This window comes from Sebastes fasciatus, chromosome 10, assembly GCF_043250625.1.
Source record: "Sebastes fasciatus isolate fSebFas1 chromosome 10, fSebFas1.pri, whole genome shotgun sequence".
In the NCBI taxonomy this organism is placed as follows: domain Eukaryota; kingdom Metazoa; phylum Chordata; class Actinopteri; order Perciformes; family Sebastidae; genus Sebastes; species Sebastes fasciatus.
Window position 1 is genome coordinate 28,685,181 of NC_133804.1, and position 21,576 is coordinate 28,706,756.

At 40.1% G+C, this 21,576-nt stretch overlaps 2 protein-coding genes across 4 annotated transcripts; both read left to right on the forward strand.

The window, feature by feature from the left end:
* The first annotated feature begins 1,199 nt into the window (after nt 1–1,199).
* Nucleotides 1,200–14,156, forward strand: mcm7 (minichromosome maintenance complex component 7). 3 transcript variants are annotated; one of them, XM_074649262.1, is made up of 15 exons: nt 1,200–1,401; nt 6,229–6,308; nt 7,047–7,211; nt 7,393–7,517; nt 7,605–7,785; nt 7,871–8,008; nt 8,373–8,522; nt 8,648–8,762; nt 8,900–9,031; nt 9,268–9,351; nt 9,659–9,870; nt 10,639–10,904; nt 11,013–11,181; nt 12,444–12,553; nt 13,524–14,156. In XM_074649262.1, exons 1-15 carry the CDS (start codon nt 1,371–1,373, stop codon nt 13,747–13,749), a joined length of 2,184 nt encoding a protein of 727 aa, XP_074505363.1. In that variant the 5' UTR covers nt 1,200–1,370; the 3' UTR covers nt 13,750–14,156. The 3 variants fall into 3 exon arrangements, with proteins under 3 accessions (XP_074505363.1, XP_074505366.1, XP_074505367.1); XM_074649265.1 differs by lacking the exon at nt 1,200–1,401 and adding an exon at nt 1,725–1,733; XM_074649266.1 differs by lacking the exon at nt 1,200–1,401 and adding an exon at nt 4,729–4,793.
* Nucleotides 14,157–16,960: 2,804 nt separating this feature from the next.
* On the forward strand, nt 16,961–19,326 carry and4 (actinodin4). Its single transcript, XM_074649267.1, has 4 exons — nt 16,961–17,021; nt 17,107–17,151; nt 17,234–17,394; nt 18,252–19,326. Exons 1-4 carry the CDS (start codon nt 16,967–16,969, stop codon nt 19,044–19,046), a joined length of 1,056 nt encoding a protein of 351 aa, XP_074505368.1. The 5' UTR covers nt 16,961–16,966; the 3' UTR covers nt 19,047–19,326.
* Nucleotides 19,327–21,576: the final 2,250 nt, after the last annotated feature.

A 21,576-nucleotide genomic window follows, 5' to 3' on the forward strand; every position in this document is an offset into this window, starting at 1 on the left:
GTTTACGAGCAGGCATGACGGCGTGATGCACATAACTTCCTAAATAATATACAAACACAGGCTCAAGGAAATTTAGAGAATGAAAATGGGCACAAAAAAAAATCATAAATACAGTTTATGCTCCCAGTGTCTTTTTTAATAGTTCTGTTTTTTTATGAAATTAAGTACACAATGAGAACAATATGCCAGAGGTTCATAAATTGCAGATAAATTGAAAAATATGAAAAGGAAAAAAGTATAAATAATACAAATTAGTATATGCAAAATACAAAAAAAAAAAAACAAGATAACATTAAAAGTGATACACTCATTTACAGTCTTACTCACATTCAGTCATCGATTATAGAAGAAAATGCCTTTTGTTGGTCAATTTACTTAAATGAAACTTATCGAAGATAATTTTAAGCTTTTTCTGTTATCAGTTTATAGTCTAAATATATAGTATATAAGTCTAATGCAGTGAGGGCCAATGAGCAAATTTACTACGGAGTATTTGGGCCACATTGAGGGGGAAAAAATCTGAGATTTCCAGAATAATGTCGTAACTTAACAAGAAAAAAAAATCATATTACGAGAATAAAGTCATAACTTTACGAGAAAAAAAGTTGTAATATTACAAGAATAAAGTCATAACTTTACGAGAAAAAAGAAAATAACACGTTAAATTACTACTTTATAATATGATGACTTTATTCTCATACTATGACTTTTCTCTTAAACTTGTGACTTTATTATAATATTACGACTTTTTTTCTTGTAAACCTGTGACTTTATTTTCATAATATTACGACTTTTTCATCTTATTTGTAAAGAGATATTTGAGAGGAAACTGCCTACATGACAATTATATCTACTAGTAAGAAAAAGAATGTATGTTTTCATAATTGGATTTGATAAAGTATATAGCTAAGTGTCACTATAATGAGTTTGTCTGCTATAATACCTGAGAGTTTGAATAGTTTTATTTTGGCCATGACTTTGTGTTTATATCATTATTTACAGTCTATAAACACTGTTTGAGTTCACTCTGGGGTCACTCTGCTGTATGAAATCCAATCACAGACTTTCGCGCCAATTCTGACTAACAGGGCGGAAGTTTGTGGAGTCACGTGACACCACAACTTTCGCGCCACCACGAAGTCCCGCCTCCCCGCTGTGGAAAGACGCGACGTGATTGGCTGCTGCAGACGTCACACTCGCGCCACTTCTTTTCACCGCGCGAACTGGAGGAGAAGCACACGCTGCTTAGTGAATGAAACTAGTCTCTCTCTAGTGATAGAGAAGTGATTAAACCGGGAATTTAAACTGTATTTTGGTACCTTTTTAAGGAGTTTGTAATCGAGTTATATCTCAGCTGAGGGTCTGCAGTCATGTCTCGTAAGGATTATGCAGCAGAGAAAGGTAAGAGATTAACTTATAACAGCATGGCAGCAACAGGTTGGCCTTAAAGTACTACACTTTTTAACTAAAAAAGTTGCGTTCTCTATAATGCTGTTTTTGGAAACTTAACGGTTTATATCATGCAGTGTATTTGCTATAAATCAGCTAATCTAAACAATCTTAATAGTTTGTGCAGAAACGTTGCAAAATAGTCACTCATCTGATAACTTTACCTCCTCTCTGCACTAACTTACATTCATTAGATCACACCCCATGCATGTTAGTATGCATGTGTAATGTATAGTTTAATAAACGTGATGTACACTTTTTTAAACTAAATGCAGCAGAGAAAGGTAAGAAAGGTTCACAATAACAGCATGGCTGGCAGCAACAGGTTAGCCTAAATTACTACACTTTTTTAACTAAATGCATTCTCTATAATGCTGTTTTTGGAAACTTGACGGTTTATTATATCATGCAGCGTATTTACTATAAAGTCAGCTAATCTAAACAATCTTAATTCATTGGGTTTGTGAGGTAAACGTTGCAAAATATTCCCTCATCTGATAACTACCTCGTCTCTGCACTAACTTCATTAGACCACAGCCCTAGTTGGAGTTATGTATGTTGGTGTGCATGTCTAATGTATACTTTAATAAACATGTGATGTACACTTTGAAAGTTGCACACACTGTTACTATGAACGTTGTTGAACTTGTTAGTAACTGGTTAAGGTTGTGAAGGCACAGTGACCCGGATGGAACCGTTTTAAACAAAGGAGCAGACGCCACTGTGCAAAGTGTATTTGCCATAAAGTCAGCTAATCTAAACAATCAATATGTTTGTGCAGAAACCTTGCAAAATGTTCACTCATCTGATAACTTTACCTCCTCTCTGCACTAACTTCAATTAGACCACAGCACACTGGGAGGTATGCATGTTAGTGTGCATGTCTAATGTATAGTTTAATGAACATGTGATGTACACTTTTTAAACTAAATGCATCCTCTATAATGCTGTTTTGGAAACTTACAGGTTTGTATCATGCAGTGCATTTACTATAAAGTCATCTAATCTAAATAATTCATTGTTTGTGCAGAAAACGTTGCAAAATATTCACTCATCTCATAACTTTACCTCCTCTCTGCACTAACTTTCATTAGACCACAGCCCTAGGAGTTAGGGTGCATGTCTAATGTATAGTTTAATAAACACTGATGTACACTTTTGAAGTCAGCTAATTTAAACAATCATTGTGTTTGTACAAACGTTGCAAAATAGTCACTCATCTGATGACTTTACCTCCTCTCTGCACTAACTTTCATTATACCACAGCCCTAGTTGGAGATATGCATGTCTAATGTATAGTTTAATAAACATGTGATGTACACTTTTGAAGTTGCACAAACTTTTATTATGAACGTTGTTGAACTTGTTAGTAACTGGTTAAGCTTGTGAATGCACAGTGACCCGGATGGAACCGTTTTAAACAAAGGAGAAGGCAGTAACGTTGCAAAATAGTCACTCATCTGATAACTGTACCTCCTCGTTTCCCCCTCTGCACTAACCTAACGTTTATTAAAACCACAGTCCTGGGAGTTGTAGTTGGGAGATGTATACTTTGATGAACTTTTATTATGAATGTTGATGAACTTGTTAGTAACTGCTTATTAAGCAGTCTCTCAGTGTAGCTTGTGAATGCGCAGTGACCCGGATGGAACCGTTTTAAACAAAGGAGCAGGCGCCACTGTGTGTTCAAGCACATGTCCCACAGTAACTTAGCAAGTTAATGAAGACGGGGCGGAATTTATTAGCAAAAACTAATATTTCTGTCGACATCACATGTTATTTTTCTATGTGCAACTCTAGGATTTCAACTTACAAAAGCACAATCTCGCAATAACGTTGAAGAATGATCGCAACGTTGAGCATTCACAAACGTTTATAGCGGTTAGCTCAGATAACGTTATTAGAATGTGACATGATAGATTAAACGTTATCAAACAAACGGTCCGTTATTCTCACGTTAAGGGCTTCTAGTTATTTTCAAGTTACCCTTGTTTCTCAACGAGGAAACAGCACAATACAACCAAATAACACCAATTCATTTACATAAAAAGTGGCATTCGGCAATGTTTTAACTTGTCAATATCAACAACGCCCTTATTAAACACTAGTTTCAGACATCTTAAGAGATCAAGACATTCTTCCATTATAAACGTCCACCAACTGCTGCTAGCTTTCTGATCTACGTTAGCATGCTAACCAGTTAGCTAGCCGTGCATTAAATGTACTGACGGTTTGAACACAATGCCAGCCGGTTTGAGTCTGCTTGTTGGCCCTGTGCCTTGCTAAAGGGCACTGTGAAAGGCTGGTTTATGTGGGGGTTTGACTCCATAGCGCTTTTGGACTCGCTTTATGTCGCTGTTATACAAACAAACACACGAAAAATGTGCTAACAATAACGTTATAAGCAACCCAACGGCTAATTTTTTTTTTTTTTAAATAAAACGGTCATGGCAACATTCCAAATATATCCGTTGATGACTTGTAAAGGGCCTTTTGAATTTCATGTAATTAACTGTGCCTTGCTAAAGGGCACTTTGAAAGAGGCTGGTTTGACTCCATGGCGTTATTGGACTTATTTATGTCGATATTATAAAAGCAAAACAAACAAATGTGTTGGATTCAAGCTAACAATAACGTTATATGCACCCCAACGGCTCATTTTAAACGGTCATAGCAATATTCCAAATATCCGTTGATGACTTTGTAACCGAGCGTGACCATCCGTTACCTTTCAATTGCAGTTAATTAACTAATATGGCTTTATAACAATGCATTTTATTTTATTTTTTTTGCCTTAAACTTCTAACCCGAAACAATAACAATAACCTGAGCCATCTTCCGAGTTAGTTTTACTTTTGAGTGTATCAACCGCCGGAAACAGTCAGTTTTAACCGTTAGGTCAGCGACCTCTAACCGCTTTAGTGATTATGTTAATAACTGGCTGATAATGATGAAGCTAACCCAGGAGTCAGAAACCTTTTACTATCAAAAGACATATTTTTAATTTTTGTACCGTCGTACATTAGACCTACAACAATGATAAATGAAAATGTAAACAAACAGTTATTCATTTCCATGTTTATAAATCCACAGAGAGCCACTGGAGAGGAGCTAAAGAGCCGCCGGTTGCTAAGAGACACCTGCTCTGACCTAAAGCTACCGTTAGTAGATGGCCGGTTTGAAAACAACAGCCAGGACTACTTTTAATCTCGGAGGGAGAGGGAGGGGGGTCGCGGAGGGATACTTGAGAGTGACGAGGCACAAAAGCCATGTGCTGCTTTGTTTACAATAACATCCTCGAACAGAGAAATAATAAGCTGCACATTTTCTGCCACAGCGTCAAAGTAAGTGGAGTATTTTAACCATCGTGCTGGTAAAAGTTTAGTTTATTGTATGGTGGAGTTAAATAGAGTTAGTAGTTGTGGCTGTTTGGAGAAGAAGTGAGGGATGTTTTCTCTCAAAGAAAAAAAAAATGGACACTGAACTGAGCGCGCCTGTTGTTGTATTTACATTCTTATCCTGAAGCTGAAGCTATATCTGCTGCTCGGTTATTTCACTATAAAGCTGTGATTGTGGGTACACTAGATGGGGATTTGATTCATGTAGTTACATCAGAGGCAGTTTGTGCTTTACTGTAGGTGAATAGTGACTCATCGAGATTACAGGATGTTACTCAACAAAGGGGGTCGATGCAGGACAACAAACAGCTCCCAGTGTTCTAGGCCCACTGCTGCTGGTGTTGTTTTTAAACTCAGATAAGCAGCTTTAATATTTAAACAAAAGATAACATCAGTAAAAAAATGATTTATTTTGTGCGAATATATAGTGAACAAACAATCTTTTTTTTTTTTTCTTTTTTTTTTCTTTGCACATATATATATATATATATATATATATATATATATATATATATATATATATATATATATATATAATACATTTATTTATATTCAAGATTCAAGATGTTTATTGTCACGCCGGTTATACAGGTACAATCGTGTGAAATGCTTTTTGCTGGGAAGCTCCATTAAAATAATAAGTTATATTACAATTATAAAAGGCAATACTTTGTACAAGGGCATATTAAGAACATATACATTGAGAACATATATAGCACTTATGTTGTTACAAAGTGCTTCACAAGACAATAAAAGCAGATAAATAAAGTAAAAGATATGGTAACTGCTAAAACAGAACATCACATAACATTTCAATAATAGTAGAAGTGGTAAAATGATAGGACATAAACTGCACAAAATCCAGTCAATGAAAACAAGAAATGTGTCAGGAGAGGTCAAGAAGCCACAGGCTTATACAAGGGCTTATACTCCAACCCCAGGAGAATAAAAAACAGACAAAAAACAATAACAAAAAAGGAAGAAAGATCTAAACTAACATCATTTTAAAAGTTCAACAACAAGAAGTACACAAAATGGGCAGAATCACCTAACCAAACAGTGGAAAACAATCCAATGAAATACATACAAAAAACAGTACAGAAGAAAAGAAAATATATCTAAACATATCAAAAGATAATTAGACATCATGAATTAAATGTGATTAGTTTCCTTTTAAAATGTTCTAAGGATAACGAGCTCTTGATAACATGTATTTTGGTGTTCCATATTTGTACACCACGATATCTGAAGGAGTACCGGCCATGTTTTGTTTTGTAAAAAGGCAGGCAGTAATCTCCACCTAGTGTCTGCTGCATGTGGCCTGTCGTTTTGTTATTCTGTTGTGAGATAATAATGCTGAAGGTATTTGTTTGTTTTACAGACAAATGCAAAAAGTTCCTGCAGGAGTTTTACACCGAGGATGACAACGGGAAGAAGCAGTTCAAATATGGAGCTCAGCTTGTAAGTATAGTGAACAAATGAACGGGTTTAGCTTTTAGAGGTGGCTGTTTGGCCTCGACTGAAAGATGATATGGACATTATCACACTAAACTGAATAAATACAATGGAGAAGTGCTGATGAGTGGTACGGTATTTATATCAGTGGTCAATTTAAAAAAACAAATATAGATGGATGTACTTTATTGATCCCAAATTGGGAAATTCTTGTTGCAGCAGCAGATTATCAAGGCAATGCACCAGAACAGTAAATAAAATGTACATATCATCACTAGAGAAATATAACCATAGAATACATAATATAAATAATATCGGAATACACACCTAATACCCCTGTAGACACACCCGTTTTTATATCTGGTGGATGTATCTGTGCATGTATTTTCTTTTCTTTTGCTATTTCAACTAATGCTACTGTGATGTCCGTGTCAAAAGAAATATTAAAAATAACAACTTGAAGATTGCTGGTTTTCAGATTTGTTAAATCTAGCTACTGCTAAGCAATATATTATAAATTCTCTCAATGTTCTTAAAATAATTGCTTAATACAAGATAGAAAATGTCCTCACTGATTGTAAAATGTGGAGGCCAGTGCACTGTTTTACCACATTATTAATCTGCATCTGTCACCGCTGCCTAAATTTGTGAAAAGTGTAGCAGCGTCATTGTTACTGAGCGGTATCTGTGTAGACAAGGTCGTGTAATTAAGTGGCTTGTCTAATTACTTGTGTGTGCGTACAGGTGGCGCTGGCCCACAGGGAGCAGGTGTCTTTCTTCGTGGAGCTGGACGATGTGGCCGAGGAAGACCCCGAGCTGGTTGAGAGCATCTGTGAGAATGCCAAGCGCTACATGGGCCTGGTCGCTGACGCCGTCCACGAGCTGCTGCCAGAGTACAGAGAAAGAGATGTATGTTTGTATGCACAGTTGATCCTGTATGGGTTTTTAAATAAAGTTAAAGCATTTTAATTAGATCAGCTGTCATAAATAGACGGTACAACAATCAAGTCACAGCATCTGACAATCAAATAGTTCAATGTATCTGTGAAATACCTATTTATTAAAATGGAAATGCTTTTTTTGTAACCAGGTTGTGGCCAAGGATTCTTTGGACGTGTACATTGAGCACAGGCTGATGATGGAACAGAGGGGTCGCGACCCTGCAGACACCCGGGACGCTCGTAACCAATACCCACCTGAGCTCATGAGGAGATTGTAAGTGGAATTTTTATCAACATATTTTAGTTATTACAGCAGTTTGGGTACTTATTGTTTTCTCCGAACTTTATCTTCTTTCCACAGTGAGCTGTACTTTAAGCCTCCCACCACCAATAAACCCAAAGTGGTGCGTGACGTACGAGCGGACAGCATCGGGAATCTGGTGACGGTGCGAGGAATAGTGACTCGTGCCACTGAGGTCAAACCAATGATGGCTGTCGCTACGTACACGTGTGACCAGTGTGGTGCTGAGACTTATCAACCAGTAAGATTGGGTTTTGTGATATTGTTACATCTTGTGACAATACATATCCCTCAGTTGTCCTTCACAAAGTCTCTTTGTCCTTCAGATCCAGTCTCCCACCTTCATGCCCCTCGTCATGTGTCCCAGTCAAGAGTGCGTCACCAATAAATCTGGAGGTCGACTCTACCTGCAGACCAGAGGCTCCAAATTTGTCAAGTTCCAGGAGCTTCGTATTCAGGAACATGTAAGGAACTATATACAGTAAAATGCTCACTTACTGTTGCCATAAGTTGTGATTAGGGCTGTCGATCGATTCAAATATTTAATCAGTCAAGGGACCCCTTTGAAAATAGCCATGCCAGTTTTTCCTCGGCAAAATTTGGCACGAGTTCTCCTCTCCTCCTCCTCGACAAGCTAGTATGACATGGTTGGTGCCAATGGATTTCTAGTTTCACATACTAGTATCTCCACTCTAGCTTTAAAACTGAGACTGCTACAACCAAAAAAATGCAAGTTGCGTTAATGTGTTATCGCGTTAACTTTGACAGCTGTAGTTGTGGTTTTAGCATGTTTCCATTTCCTCATGAGTTTCTTCTGTTGTCCCACAGAGTGACCAGGTGCCCGTCGGAAATATTCCAAGGAGCATGTCGATTTACGCCCGCGGAGAAAACACACGTCTTGCCCAGCCAGGAGACCATGTCGCCATCACCGGAGTCTTCCTCCCTCTTCTGCGCACCGGCTTCAGACAGGCCACTCAGGTGTGTATATGAGGCTTTTAACCTGGATTTAGAATTTGTCTGTTTTTAACCCACTTTTGATCCCTCCTTTCAATGTAAGTATCTAACATGCATCCTATCCTGACTTGTTTTTTTGGTAATTTCAGGGTCTTCTATCAGAAACTTACCTGGAGGCTCACAACATTACACTCATGAACAAGACGGAGGACGATGAGCTCGGCAACGAGGATCTGACTGATGAGGAGCTGCGCGGCATCACAGGTTGGAGTCTTAGTGTGTGTGATGGCTGAACGTCAGTAAAGTCAGACTGTAGTAACAAGCGTGAATGCAAAACCTGACGATGCAGATCATTTTCTCGCTCTTGGAAGTAACTGAAGTGATTGTATGTTCTGTTACAGAGGAAGGGTTTTATGAGAAGCTAGCCGGCTCAATAGCACCAGAGATCTATGGACATGAAGATGTAAAGAAGGCTCTGCTCCTGCTGCTGGTTGGAGGGGTGCAACAGGCACCTAAAGGCATGAAAATCAGAGGTGAGCACCGATCGAAGTGTCCCAGTAGCAAATCATAATGCAACAATACAAAGAGGTCATGCTCTTGATTGCATCCCCTTCTTGTTAGGTTATTCACATTGGTAATTCCGTTCATATCACCAACCTCTGTCTCCCATCTATGTGTGGAACATTTCTCAAAAACAAAGCGTTTGCCTTTTTATGACATTTTTGTACTAACAGCGCCGCTCTTCCTGTTTTGGCTTCTCTCCCTTAAGGCACCATAAACATCTGCCTGATGGGAGACCCTGGAGTCGCCAAGTCCCAGCTGCTGTCCTACATTGACCGTCTGGCTCCTCGAAGTGAGTACAGTCCTGTTTGTCAGAGTAACTGTCCTGTATCTGGTTTAATATTTTATCCAGTAAGGCATTAAGGCTTACGTTGTAAAATATTAACTTTTGATGTGATTGTCTGACCAGAGAAGAGTAAAGGCTGTTTTTTATGCCGCTCTACTTTTTCCTACTTTGTGGGGTTTTTAATCATTCTCCTCTCCACCTGATATCAGCCTCTGAATGTCTTTAGTTTGCAATTTAAAAATAAAATGCACACCACTGCCATTTCATCGCAGTTTGCTCACTTTCTCTTGTTCCCCTCCTCTCTGGGTTTCAGGCCAGTACACAACAGGTCGCGGTTCATCTGGTGTCGGTCTGACTGCGGCGGTGATGCGTGACCCCGTGACTGGAGAAATGACCCTGGAAGGCGGAGCCTTGGTGCTGGCCGACCAGGGCGTCTGTTGTATTGACGAGTTTGACAAGATGGCTGACGCTGACCGCACAGCCATCCACGAGGTGATGGAACAGCAGACCATCTCCATCGCTAAGGTAAAGACAACGACACTGGTGGCTTAATTAGGTGTGGTATTCAAATCTAACGTGTCACATCTTGACCCGTGTTAGGAATAGTAAACTAAAATAAGCAGTGAAAGATATTTTTAGTAAACTAAATAAATACTAAATTCTTTAAAAAAAACTATTTCCTGGTTAAAAACTAATAAAAATGACTGTAAATTAATTTCAGTGTTTTTTAGCTATAATATATTAGGGCTGGGCGATATGGAGAAAATCAAATATCACTATTTTTGATATCCCAACGATATTATAGAGTTGACTATTGGTGCTTTTACAAAATATTTGGTCAGTTATATTATATATATGTTATAATGAGATTTTTAATATATAATCTGTTATATGGATATAATTGATAGCAAATAACGAAACAGCTAGAACAGCCTAGTGAGTACAGAAAATGACATCTGTTTACTGTAATGAAGCCTTTAAAACTAAGAAAAGACAACACTAATGTCATAGCACGATATTACGATATCCAAAATATAAGATAATATCTAATTTCACATCACGATATCGGTATAATAGCGATATATTTCCTAGGCCTATATCCCTACCGAAAAAAAGAATCAGCATGAATTTCTGTAAACTCTCGTGACATTGAACGACAGAAATTGAATGGACTTGACACTTTAGGAGATGGTGCTATGTCGCAATTACTTCACATCTGACCCTAAAGTAGTGCGAAGATGAACTGAGAATTCAAAGCCTTGATCTCCACTAATGTTTTTTGCGCCTTTCCAGGCCGGCATCATGACGTCCCTCAACGCCCGTTGCTCTATTCTCGCTGCAGCCAACCCCGCCTACGGCCGCTACAATCCCCGGAAGACCATTGAGCAGAACATTCAGCTGCCAGCTGCTCTCCTCTCCCGTTTCGACCTGCTTTGGCTGATCCAGGACAAGCCGGACGCCGAATCTGACCTGCGTCTGGCCCAGCACATCACCTACGTCCACCAGCACCTCCGCCAGCCGCCCACTCACTTCACCCCCATCGACATGAAGCTGATGAGGTGATGACCTGCATTACATTTCTAAATGTTAAACCACTAGTGTCAAACCTACCAGCTATGTACTGGGCCATATAGTTTAACACAAATATGAACTGTAAATCCCTTCAGGCGTTACATCGCTGTGTGTAAGAAGCGGCAGCCCGTTGTGCCCGAGTCGCTGGCTGATTACATCACCGCTGCTTACGTAGAGATGAGGAAAGAGGCCAGAGTCGGCAAAGACACCACCTTCACCTCCGCCCGAACCCTCCTCTCCATCCTCCGTCTGTCCACTGCCCTGGTGAGAACTACACCTCAGTGAGCTGTGGGTGGCGGGAAACTTTCACCGACCGCTTGGAATAATTGAAACTGCACGTGATTGTAATATGCAATATTCTCATAGCATCATTAGAAGCTACTTGAAGTTGGTGTACAATATGACGTATATAACAAGAAAATATTTGCTTGTGCACACATTATGCGGCATTGCCTATAAAATCTATCATTCATGTAATTTGTTCTGTAATAAATGTTCAAGATATTTTACACTAGGATAAATTTGAAAGGTGCCACATAAAAATCATGGGGGTAAAATTTTATTGAAGTTGTTAATGGAGTTATTATATAAAGTGTGATCATCATCCTCCTTGTGTGTCTTCATCAGTAGTCCAGTGTGTGATAAAGTGCTTACAGTGCAGGTAGTGATGATAACCTGGCCTACCGCAATGTGAGCACTTCTTTCCCACGCTGGACAAAAGATCTCCAGACTGCCAAACGCCTGGGACATTAGTCATCAATCCTCATCATGATTCAGCAAATCGGATAAATATATACATGTATTTTTTTTAACAATGTATTGTGTTCTTGGCTTTCTGGAAAGGCATCTATAGGATAGATTTTGTGTTTTGTTGGCCTCTGGGTGTCAAAAGTGCTGTTTGTGCAGGTAGCAGTCATCCACCTACTGCAAAACCAGCACTTCAGGCAGACAGGTTGGCGATGTGCTGCACTCAGATGTCCACAAGGGGGCGCACTGCAACCGCTCCTGTGTGAAAGAGTTGTAGTAGGAGAATCAAGGATGTATTTATGAACACCACACCTGTACATCGACTGCGTTTGTTCAGATGTAATATCTGGATAATCCTCATGAGCGAGCTACAGAAAAAAAAGGGTTTGTCTGATCCTGGCCAGCTTTGCAGGGTGGGCAGTCAGCCTGTGTGCGTTTGGTGCAGCTGTGCAAACCCATGCAAAACTGACCATGGCCAGAACCGTCACCTCTATGAAGATCAAGTCTTTATATGTAGAACTAAGTATTCAGTTCCTTTTTAGCATTTTGTGTTTGGTGTTTTAATGTCAACCTGTAGAGAGACTAGCTGGTGTTGAGAGGCGGAGACTTGGGCAATTGCCGGCCATCCCAGAGGGCATTGCACTTGTCTCGGTCTGACAGTGCCGGCACAGCGCAGCCTTCGTAATCAGACAGATCTGCTGTCAAACTAAATGTACACACATACTTTATCTTAATTCCATCTCAGTCACAATCCCCACTCTTTTGTTGCATCTCTTTAGGCTCGCCTTCGCCTGATGGAGACTGTTGAGAAGGAAGATGTCAACGAGGCAATGAGACTGATGGAGATGTCGAAGGATTCACTACAAGCCGGCAAGTCCAACACCACCAGGTTAGTGTTGACGCTTTCTTAATGATCGCGTTCGTTTAGTTGCAACTACACGTAACCGGATGTCGTCCGACCCAGAATCCCCTTTATGAGTTTCTCATAACGCCCGTAACGGTAGCCGCATGTCCCGGAGGAAGCTGTAAAACGTCTGGATTTTTATGGAGCGCTCTTCACACGGGAAGTATGTTCACTGAGGCCGGCGTTCAAACTAGTGAACTTCTGTTCTTGGTGCTTTTAAACTTCCAGGAGGCTTTTTACAACAATGTGTGAGGGAGGGAAACCAGGTTTCTTTTTAAAATGATATCAGACAAATAAGTACTTGTGACATCTAAAGCTAATAAAATAAAATGAAGAAAAATGTCTTTAAAGGAATAGTACAAATTATACTCGTTTGCTTTCTCACTGAACGAACATTATCGCATTCATGCCTTCATATTGAGAATGAAGTAGGAGGCAGGAGATAGTTAGCTTAGCATAAAGACTGGAAACTGCTAGCCTTACTCGTTCCAAATGTAACAAAATCACTTACCAACCCCTCAGAAGTTAACCTATTTAACATGTTATATCTTTTGTTTAATTTTCATTTTCATTGATAAGCATATTAAAATGATTATGGTGTAATTTGAGATGAATTGTACAAAACAAAGATGTTTTCTTAAGTCTGTAGAATATGATGTGTAGATCAGGACATCTCTGCAGCACCACAATATTTAATTTAAAATGGTATTTTGACACATTTCACCTTTAGCAAATACTGTGACTTCTGCAATTTGAAAATTGCAGTAGGCCATATTGCGATTTAATAAAATTTAAATTAATTGTGCAGCCATAATGGCTATCTTGTCTGTAGTGAAGTGTATTTTGCATAAAGTGTCAAAAGTATTCCTTTCAGAAAATAATATTCATCTTTTAAACACTTGCTTGATCTTAAACTCAACATCAATAACAAACGCATTTTCCATTTTCTGTTCAGGACTCAGCGTCCGGCCGACGTCATCTTCTCTCTGGTGCGTGAGCTCTCGACAGAAGGCGTGGCAGGCCGCGGTGGAGCCGGCGGGGTGGTTCGCATGGCTGAAGCAGAACAGCGTTGCGTCACTCGTGGTTACACCCCCGCCCAATTCCAGGAGGCGCTGGAGGAGTACGAGGAGCTGAACGTGTGGCAGGTCAACCAGGCTCGCAGCCGCATCACTTTTGTCTGAAGAAACCTGGGACACGTCTTCGTGCACGCTGCGTTTCAGCCTCCTGCGGGGAAAACTCTTTATTGTGGGCTTCTACAGACTTGTATTGGCGCTTTTGTAACAAGTCAAGCAGAACCTGGACACTTTTTATGCACGACTATTTTGCAAGAATCCCTGCTGTTGGAGATCCATAGTTTGTTTGTTTGTTTTATGTTAAGATTCCTGTTCACCAGTAACTCTCTTGTAAATATGTATGTCAGAATTTGGGATTGTGTAGCGTCTACAGTTTAGAGCTAAAAGCTTCCAGTTTCTTTGACATGGAGCATTTCTGTACATTTTATACACATTAGTGCAAATCAGGCAAAATAAATTAACGTTGAGCCTTGTGTTGTGGCAGATGGGTATAATAAATTGATGGTTCAATAAGATGCTTTTTGTCGTTCATTTGGACTCGTGTGCCACAATCATCCCTGAACACCTGAAGCCTTCCTCAAACCACCCCTTCACCCTCTCCCTACACACTTCCACTCCATTTGCACATCTCCATGGACGGTCCGCCATATTAAGTGCCATCCCAAACCAATTAGCGGGGAGTGCAAATGGGTTGTATAACCCTACAACAGCGAGCCTGCATCGATGCCGCACTCTGTACAAATGTAAGTTCCGTGCAACTACCTGTGCAAACGTAAACTGCTCAAACTAAGACATTTAATTGCGCTTGCCTTTTACCTATCTACCTTTTGTTTCCAGAGACGGTGAGTCGCAACGGACATCCCTGATTAGCATTGACTTCATGCAAATGAGGAGCGGATGACGTGACGCCCCGTCTCTCGAAATCACGCTACCACAACTGGTTGCACGGTTGCTTACATAGACAATTGATGCGAAGCGTGAAACGGACGGAGGCCGTGGACACATACCATAAGTCTGCGGACGGCCGCAGGAAGTGGCGTAGTACAACGAGCGACGCGCAGAGCAGATGACGTATATCGAGCGACCGTGAATGAAAACACTTTGAATAAAAACGTTATTGTATACTTTTCTCCCAGGAGAGCGGTGTGTGTGTGTCCCATGTGAAACGTATTCATTTCTTGCGTTTTGGTTTTGATTATAGGATTTTTTTTTTTTACTAAACCTAACCCAGTAGTTTTGTTGCATTTTGGTTTTGTTTCAATATCGTAGTCATTTTAAGCCAAACCATGATGTTGTTTTACTAAACCTAACCCAAGTAGTTTTGTTGCATTTTGGTTTTGTTTGTTTCCATTAGCAATCGCATGTTTAAAACTGCGTCCGTAATTTGGGAGAAAATACGTTTTCCCTCAACATGTTTTGGTTTAGTAGTATGGGAACGTAATTTTGTGCGAGACGGGGTTGGTCATTCAGACATTAACAAGTTAAAGGTTAAATTGAAAGTGTTGTATATTTACAGGGACTGTTGCAAAAAACGATAAATAGAATAGAAATGCCACCACAGATGCTAAGTTTTAGTTTTTCTGTATATTGCATGTTTTTATTCCTAATACTGTTAAACTTTGCACATCTCCGCTCGATACGAAACGATGGTTACGAAACGTTAGTTTCCGTCGGAGAGAGGGAAGTTCATCCCATAGCTGGCTACTATTTATACCTTTGGATGCTTCATTCAACTGTAAGTGTGACTACAAACGGAGTTCACTCTGTCACAGACTGGGGAGGGTTTGGTTTGAGAAAGGCCCCTCGGTTTATTACTACAGCCATCTTGACATAATCACTGCTTTCAGTACATCCTTTAACAGCTTGTAAAACATGCAAACATACAGCGCTGCAACTAACCATTATTTTCATTATTGTTTGGTCTATAATTTGAAGTGTCCACAATTTCCTGAAAGCCCGAGGCTACGTCTTCAAATATGAATAATGGTTGTAGTTCAGGGCCGCAATGATTATTCTCATTGTTGATTCATTTTGAGATCGTTTCCTCCTGATTAATCAATAATTTAGTCTAAAAATGCTGTTACAAGTTCCCACAGAACACGTTTTTGGCTTCAAATAGCTAGTTATGTCCGGCAAACAGTCTAAAACCCAAAGACGTTTACGGTTACGTAAGAAGGAAAAGCTGGAAATCTTCACAATGAAGTGGCAGGAAATAGGTTTATCATTTGTGACTGATTAGTGGATGATTAATTTTATTAAGATTAACTGATAAACCAAAAATGTTGTACTGTAGTTGTCGTATACTCGGGACACTTGTATAATTCAGCTTCAGTCTAAGTTTAAGTGCTTCAGATGTGACGGTGAACATGCCGAGACAGAGAAGAAGCCTCTTCGTTGCTCAGTGAGTTGATAACCGGCTTTCAGTCACTGATCTGTTAGAAAAGCAGGTGTTCTCTGGGTTAAAATAACAGCCTTTTGGGAGCAGACAGCGATTTAGAAATCTCTAACAACTCATTATAAATGTACATTGAAGGCCGTGCGGGTTGTCATCTATGATTTTTATTGTCTTTTTGGGCTGAGATATTGTTAGTAGGCAGCATTTTCCCCCACAGTTGCAGTTGTCCCAGCAGGTGATGCTTTCCTCCCAGACTTAATGGGGAGTTTCCATTTGAAGTCTGTTTTCTTTTATGGCTTTGCTGCTAAAAGTGCAAGGGGCTTTTTATTCTTAATTGGCGCCCGAAGGCATCATATTAAACGAAAAAGAGAGGTGGAGAGCAGATTTTTGTGTCAAAGATGGTGGAGTCTTATTGGACGGGAGATAACGTTTCAGGGGGTCTGACACGGAGATCTGTATTTAATCCACTCGGCCCGGTTACTGCAGTGAAGACCGCTTCCTGAGCCAGGTGAGTAAAACATGATGATCTTTGTCATTTTTAGTCTTTGAAAGGGCTTTAACTTAACTAAAAAACTGCATTTAATTCAGTTAAATTTGATAACTTCATCTCCTGTAGCTGCTTTGTGTTATATTTCATATTCCAGTGTGTATTTAGTACCAAAGTAGGACAATACGTTTACCTGGAGATACCTTAAAACAGTCTTAAGAAATCTCTTCCTAATTTATTTTAGTACATTTAAATTCTAGGGGAAAAGGCCTCCAATTCAGTACGAAAATCTAACGTGAAAAGGACCAAGAAGTTACCCACTTACCCTTTAAAATGTTTATCTTTCAGTTTTAAATAGATTACAATTCTTACTGATTGATTTGGTGAGAACTGTAAATTTTTTCCTAAATGACCTATTTTTCCATGAATAACAGGGGTTCAAGATGATTTCTTCATTATGGTCGTTGGGGGCGCTCTGCTGTCTGATGTTGCTTGCAGGTGAGTTTTTATTTTTATTGTACAACTGCCTCAATGTGTCAAAAACATAACCAGCATCTATTAAATGCTTCGTCTCCTCTCCCAGGCCTTCTGGAGGCCAAATCTTTGTTAAACGACATCAAGCAGGAAGGTAAGATCTTAAATAACCTAATAAATAATTAAGAAGTTTTAAATTTTTCTAAGTGACTGAGCTTCACTTCCTCTGTTAACAGAGATGGTTCCCGTCGGTAATGTTGGTATTGGCTCAGAGAAGGCAAACGGCTTCCTGAGTCACTCCAGACCGAAGCGTAACGTGGACCCCAGGTGGTACAGAGGAAACCCAGACTTCCAGTCTTACTACCGCTACTACAGCAGCATCGGACACACCGAGGGGGTGAGTACCTGTAAAGAGATGATACACATTGTTATTCTGGGAGACTCCAGTGGGAATAAAATGTCAAACTCTGGTGGTATGACTTCCAGAATAATTATAAAAGCCGAAATGTATCTTAAAACAGAATCTACACTGAGTTAATCCAGTGATTCTGGACAGTCATATCTTTAATTAACGCAACTTGTGATTGTTAGGTTGCAGCGGGCTCAGTTTTAAAGCTAGAGTGAAGCTTGTCGATAAATAACGCACCAAATTTACACCAAAGAGGTCCCTTGACCTCTGACCTCAAGATATGTGAATGGGTTCTATTGGTACCCACGAGTCTCCCCTTTACAGACATGCCCACTTTATGATAATCACATGCAGTTTGAGGCAAGTCCTAGTCAAGTCAGCACACTAGAGGTCAAATTTCATATACAGTATGTACCTATGTGACAAATAACAAAAGTTTAACCCGAGCAGAGAATGAAGTCACACTCCCTCTGTGTGTGTGTTGTATTGCGAACTTTCATCATGAGAAAATCATGAGTAATATGATTACAGATTATATTAGACAGTGGATGGTAGAGAGTTTACAGGAAATTAGGGCAGAGTCGTTCTGATTACATGGTCAACATCGTCTGGATATTCTAATCCTAAACCTCTGCACTGTCTCCACTTTGATCTTCATTTTGCAGTTTATACCTCACTTTCTTTAAATATTTGTCATAAGATCGGGGTTATGATGTTGCTTCAAATCATATTGTGTGTAAATAAATGAAAATGAAATTGGGAAATATGGAAATAATATGTATGTTCTACATTGATTTCTCCTTATTAAAGACCTTAATCTTGTGTTTTTCCCCCCTACCTCTCAGCTCTATGAGATCGACAAGCTGCGGATGCTCTACCAGCAGATGAGGTACCTGGAGCAGACCTATGGCCCCGACGCCTCCTATTTCCAGAGCAAACTGGGAGTGCCGATGATCATGTGTGACCCAGCGACAGACAAGAAGTGTAAAGTGGCGGCTCCTCCTCCACCTCCGATGAAAGGAGTCCCGAACCCCAAAGAGTTCTTAGCGACCCCTCCTCCTCTCCCTCCCGCTCCGGCCATCTCCCAGGCTGACGTTCTCTTCCTGTGCAACAGGAAAGACCCCCTCTGTAAGCCCCACATCGTCTACCTGCCCAGCGGCTCCGTGCCCGTGCTCTGCGACCCCCGCTACCACCCCCACTGCACCCCCCAGAAAGCTCCGGCTGCATTTGCAGTGCCCCAACATCCTCCCCCTCCACCAAAGAAGTCCGCCCCACCTCCACCGCCAGCAGTCTACGTCAAGAAGTCTCTCCCGGCCCCCATTCGCACCTTCAAGGGCATGGAGTACGACTGCGACCCCTACTGGGACCCCGACTGCCTGATTGACCGCCCACCCAGGCCCATGAAGGGGAAGGTCATGGTCCCCCCGCCGCCACCCCCTCCTGTGGAGGAGGAAAAGGAAGAGGAACCAGTGCAGCAGCCAGCTCCCATTGCTCCCATCAAGAAGAAAGTAAGCCTCCACCCGTACTACTACCCGATGCCCTACAACCCCATGGATGATCTGTACGACCCGTCCCGCTTCCAGTACCCCGAGCCCGCCGTTGCTGCCGACGAGCCTGCAGAGTCAGGCCACAGTCAGTAAAACATCCAGGATGTGTTGGAGGAACGTTTTTTTTACTTTAAATGAAACAGACTTTGATTGAAATCATCTAAGTTGAACATTTTTAACATCTTGTAAATGTACCATCATGGATTACAACCTGTACTAAAGCATTGAAAAGTTGCAGCATTTGTTTAAGACGACTGTTAATGTATAAATGTATTTACCATCATCACTGTCGGCAAGTAAAAAAAGCAGTTTTCAGTCAACACAAGCATGTAATGCAAATGATTTTTGACTAATGAGATAATAAAGTGTCACAAAACTATTTTGGCTTTGAATATACTTTTAATACCTCTTTTACCCGACGTACCAGGTTTGGCTTTAAAAACGTCATCAAATACTGTGGTGGTCTTAAGACGAGGCCTTAACGCTACTAAAACAACCCTCCAAGTGTATTTTGTCCAAACAATGTTTGTTTGGCAATGATTTCAATATTTTAGTTACAAAATCGAAGCATGAGAAATAGTATTTATTTATTGTATGTACATACTTGAATTTGAATTATTTTTTGTTATCTTATTTACATTGTTATTGATCTTATTTGTTATTATCTAAGCTTTACTTGATCATATTTCAAATATATTATATAGGTGAACTATACCTTACACCACGCTAAGGCTTAAGAGGTTAAAAAAAGGTGCAAGAAGACAGAAAGGAAAGAAAATGTTGACTCTTCCCAGTGCCACATGGCAGCTAGAAGCAGACTGGTAAAGTAGAGGTGCCAACTTGCAGGCGGGGGGGTCATTATGTCTGGTTCCGCTGTACATTTAATAACCATAAAAACTGCTGACTACTGTTAGACCTCCGACTCCGGAGCTATAACTCCCCCTGCTGTGTATGCCTGTCTGTTCAAACCTCCACAGGCGCTCGAACAGCAGGAACACAACTTCAAAAGACGAGCTAACTGCAAACACTCCTGACAATAAACCTGCAGCTCACTTTCACAGGCTCCTTTCAAAGTGCAGCTCTGACATTTTTATGAGCTGTGTGTTGTGTACAGTTACTATAATGTCTAGCCTATTTAAGCTTAGAAAGAGGAGGAGTCAAAGTCCCATGAAAAATAATTCATGTACAGTGGAAAAAGAAAGGTAGCATAGAACATTATAGAAAACATTCACAAGGCAATAACAACACAGTGTTAGACTGTCTGCTTAAAACTGTGATCATAACAAGTCTAATCTAGTTTAAATAATATATTTAATTGCGATTACATTAAATTAATCACACATTTTTTATCTGATCATAATGTACCTTAAAGGGAGATTTGTCAAATATTTAATACTCTTATCAACATGGGAGTGGGCAAATATGCTGCTTTATGCAAATGTATGTCTATATTTATTATTGGAAATCAACCAACAACTTTTTTCTACATACTATAGTATGACTTTTTTTTCCACTATTTTCGACATGCTATACTATGACTGGTTTTATCGACAAACTATACAATGACTTTTTGTTCACTTTTTTTTTACATACTATACTATGTTTCTTTTCTACATACTATAGTATAACATGTTTTCACTAAATGTTTCGACAAACTATACTATGACTTTTTTTCACCTGTAAAAAAATGTCATAGTATAATATGTCGAAAAATGTCAGAATAGTATGCAGAAAAAAAAATCATAGTATAGTTTGTCGAAAAAGTGAAAACATTTTTTTAAACTTTTTTCGAGATACTAAACTGACTTTTTTCAACATATTTTGCTATAATATATGCTTACAGGTGCACCATCGAGGGTATCCTGACCGGCTGCATCACCGCCTGGTATGGCAGTTGCGTCGCCCTCAACCATAGGGCTCTACAGAAAGTGGTGAAAATTGCACAGCACATCACCATGGAGGACCTCTACACCCAGCGGTGTGGGAAGAAGGCCAACAGGATTACTACAACACAACCACCAACTGTTCTGCCTGCTGCCCTCTGGGAGACGCCGCAGCATTCAGTCCCGCACAACCAGCTACTGAACTCTTGACCTCCTGAGCTCATCATATGTCACGTTACCATTGTCACTTTACCTTTATTTACCTTATATACTTTACATACTGTTTCACAAACTGTTACACCTCTGTGTGTGTATATATAAAAAATACTAAATTAGTATATACTATATACTATGACTCACTTACCTGTACAACATCCTGGATGAGTATGATTCCTCCCCGCTGACAGGAGACCTCCATCCCACCTCGTCCTCTCAGCCCCCGTCTGGCCGCTCTCTGGTGCCCCCTGCTCTGCAGCACTGTCCAGCTGCTCCACCAAGCCCTCCGGCCACCATCTCTGCAGCAAACACCCATATGTCTATCATGTTATTGTTCATATTGGCACAAATGACACCACCAAGCAGCAGTCTGACGCTTTAAAACATCAATTTTACCTTTAACCATCTTTTCAAAACTTTAATCTTTTTTGGGAACGACATTACTTCTTTAGCAGAGACTGTATCCATCACAACTTCCATATGGCACTTTCAGCAAACATTTCCATGCAGTTACTACTGAACAT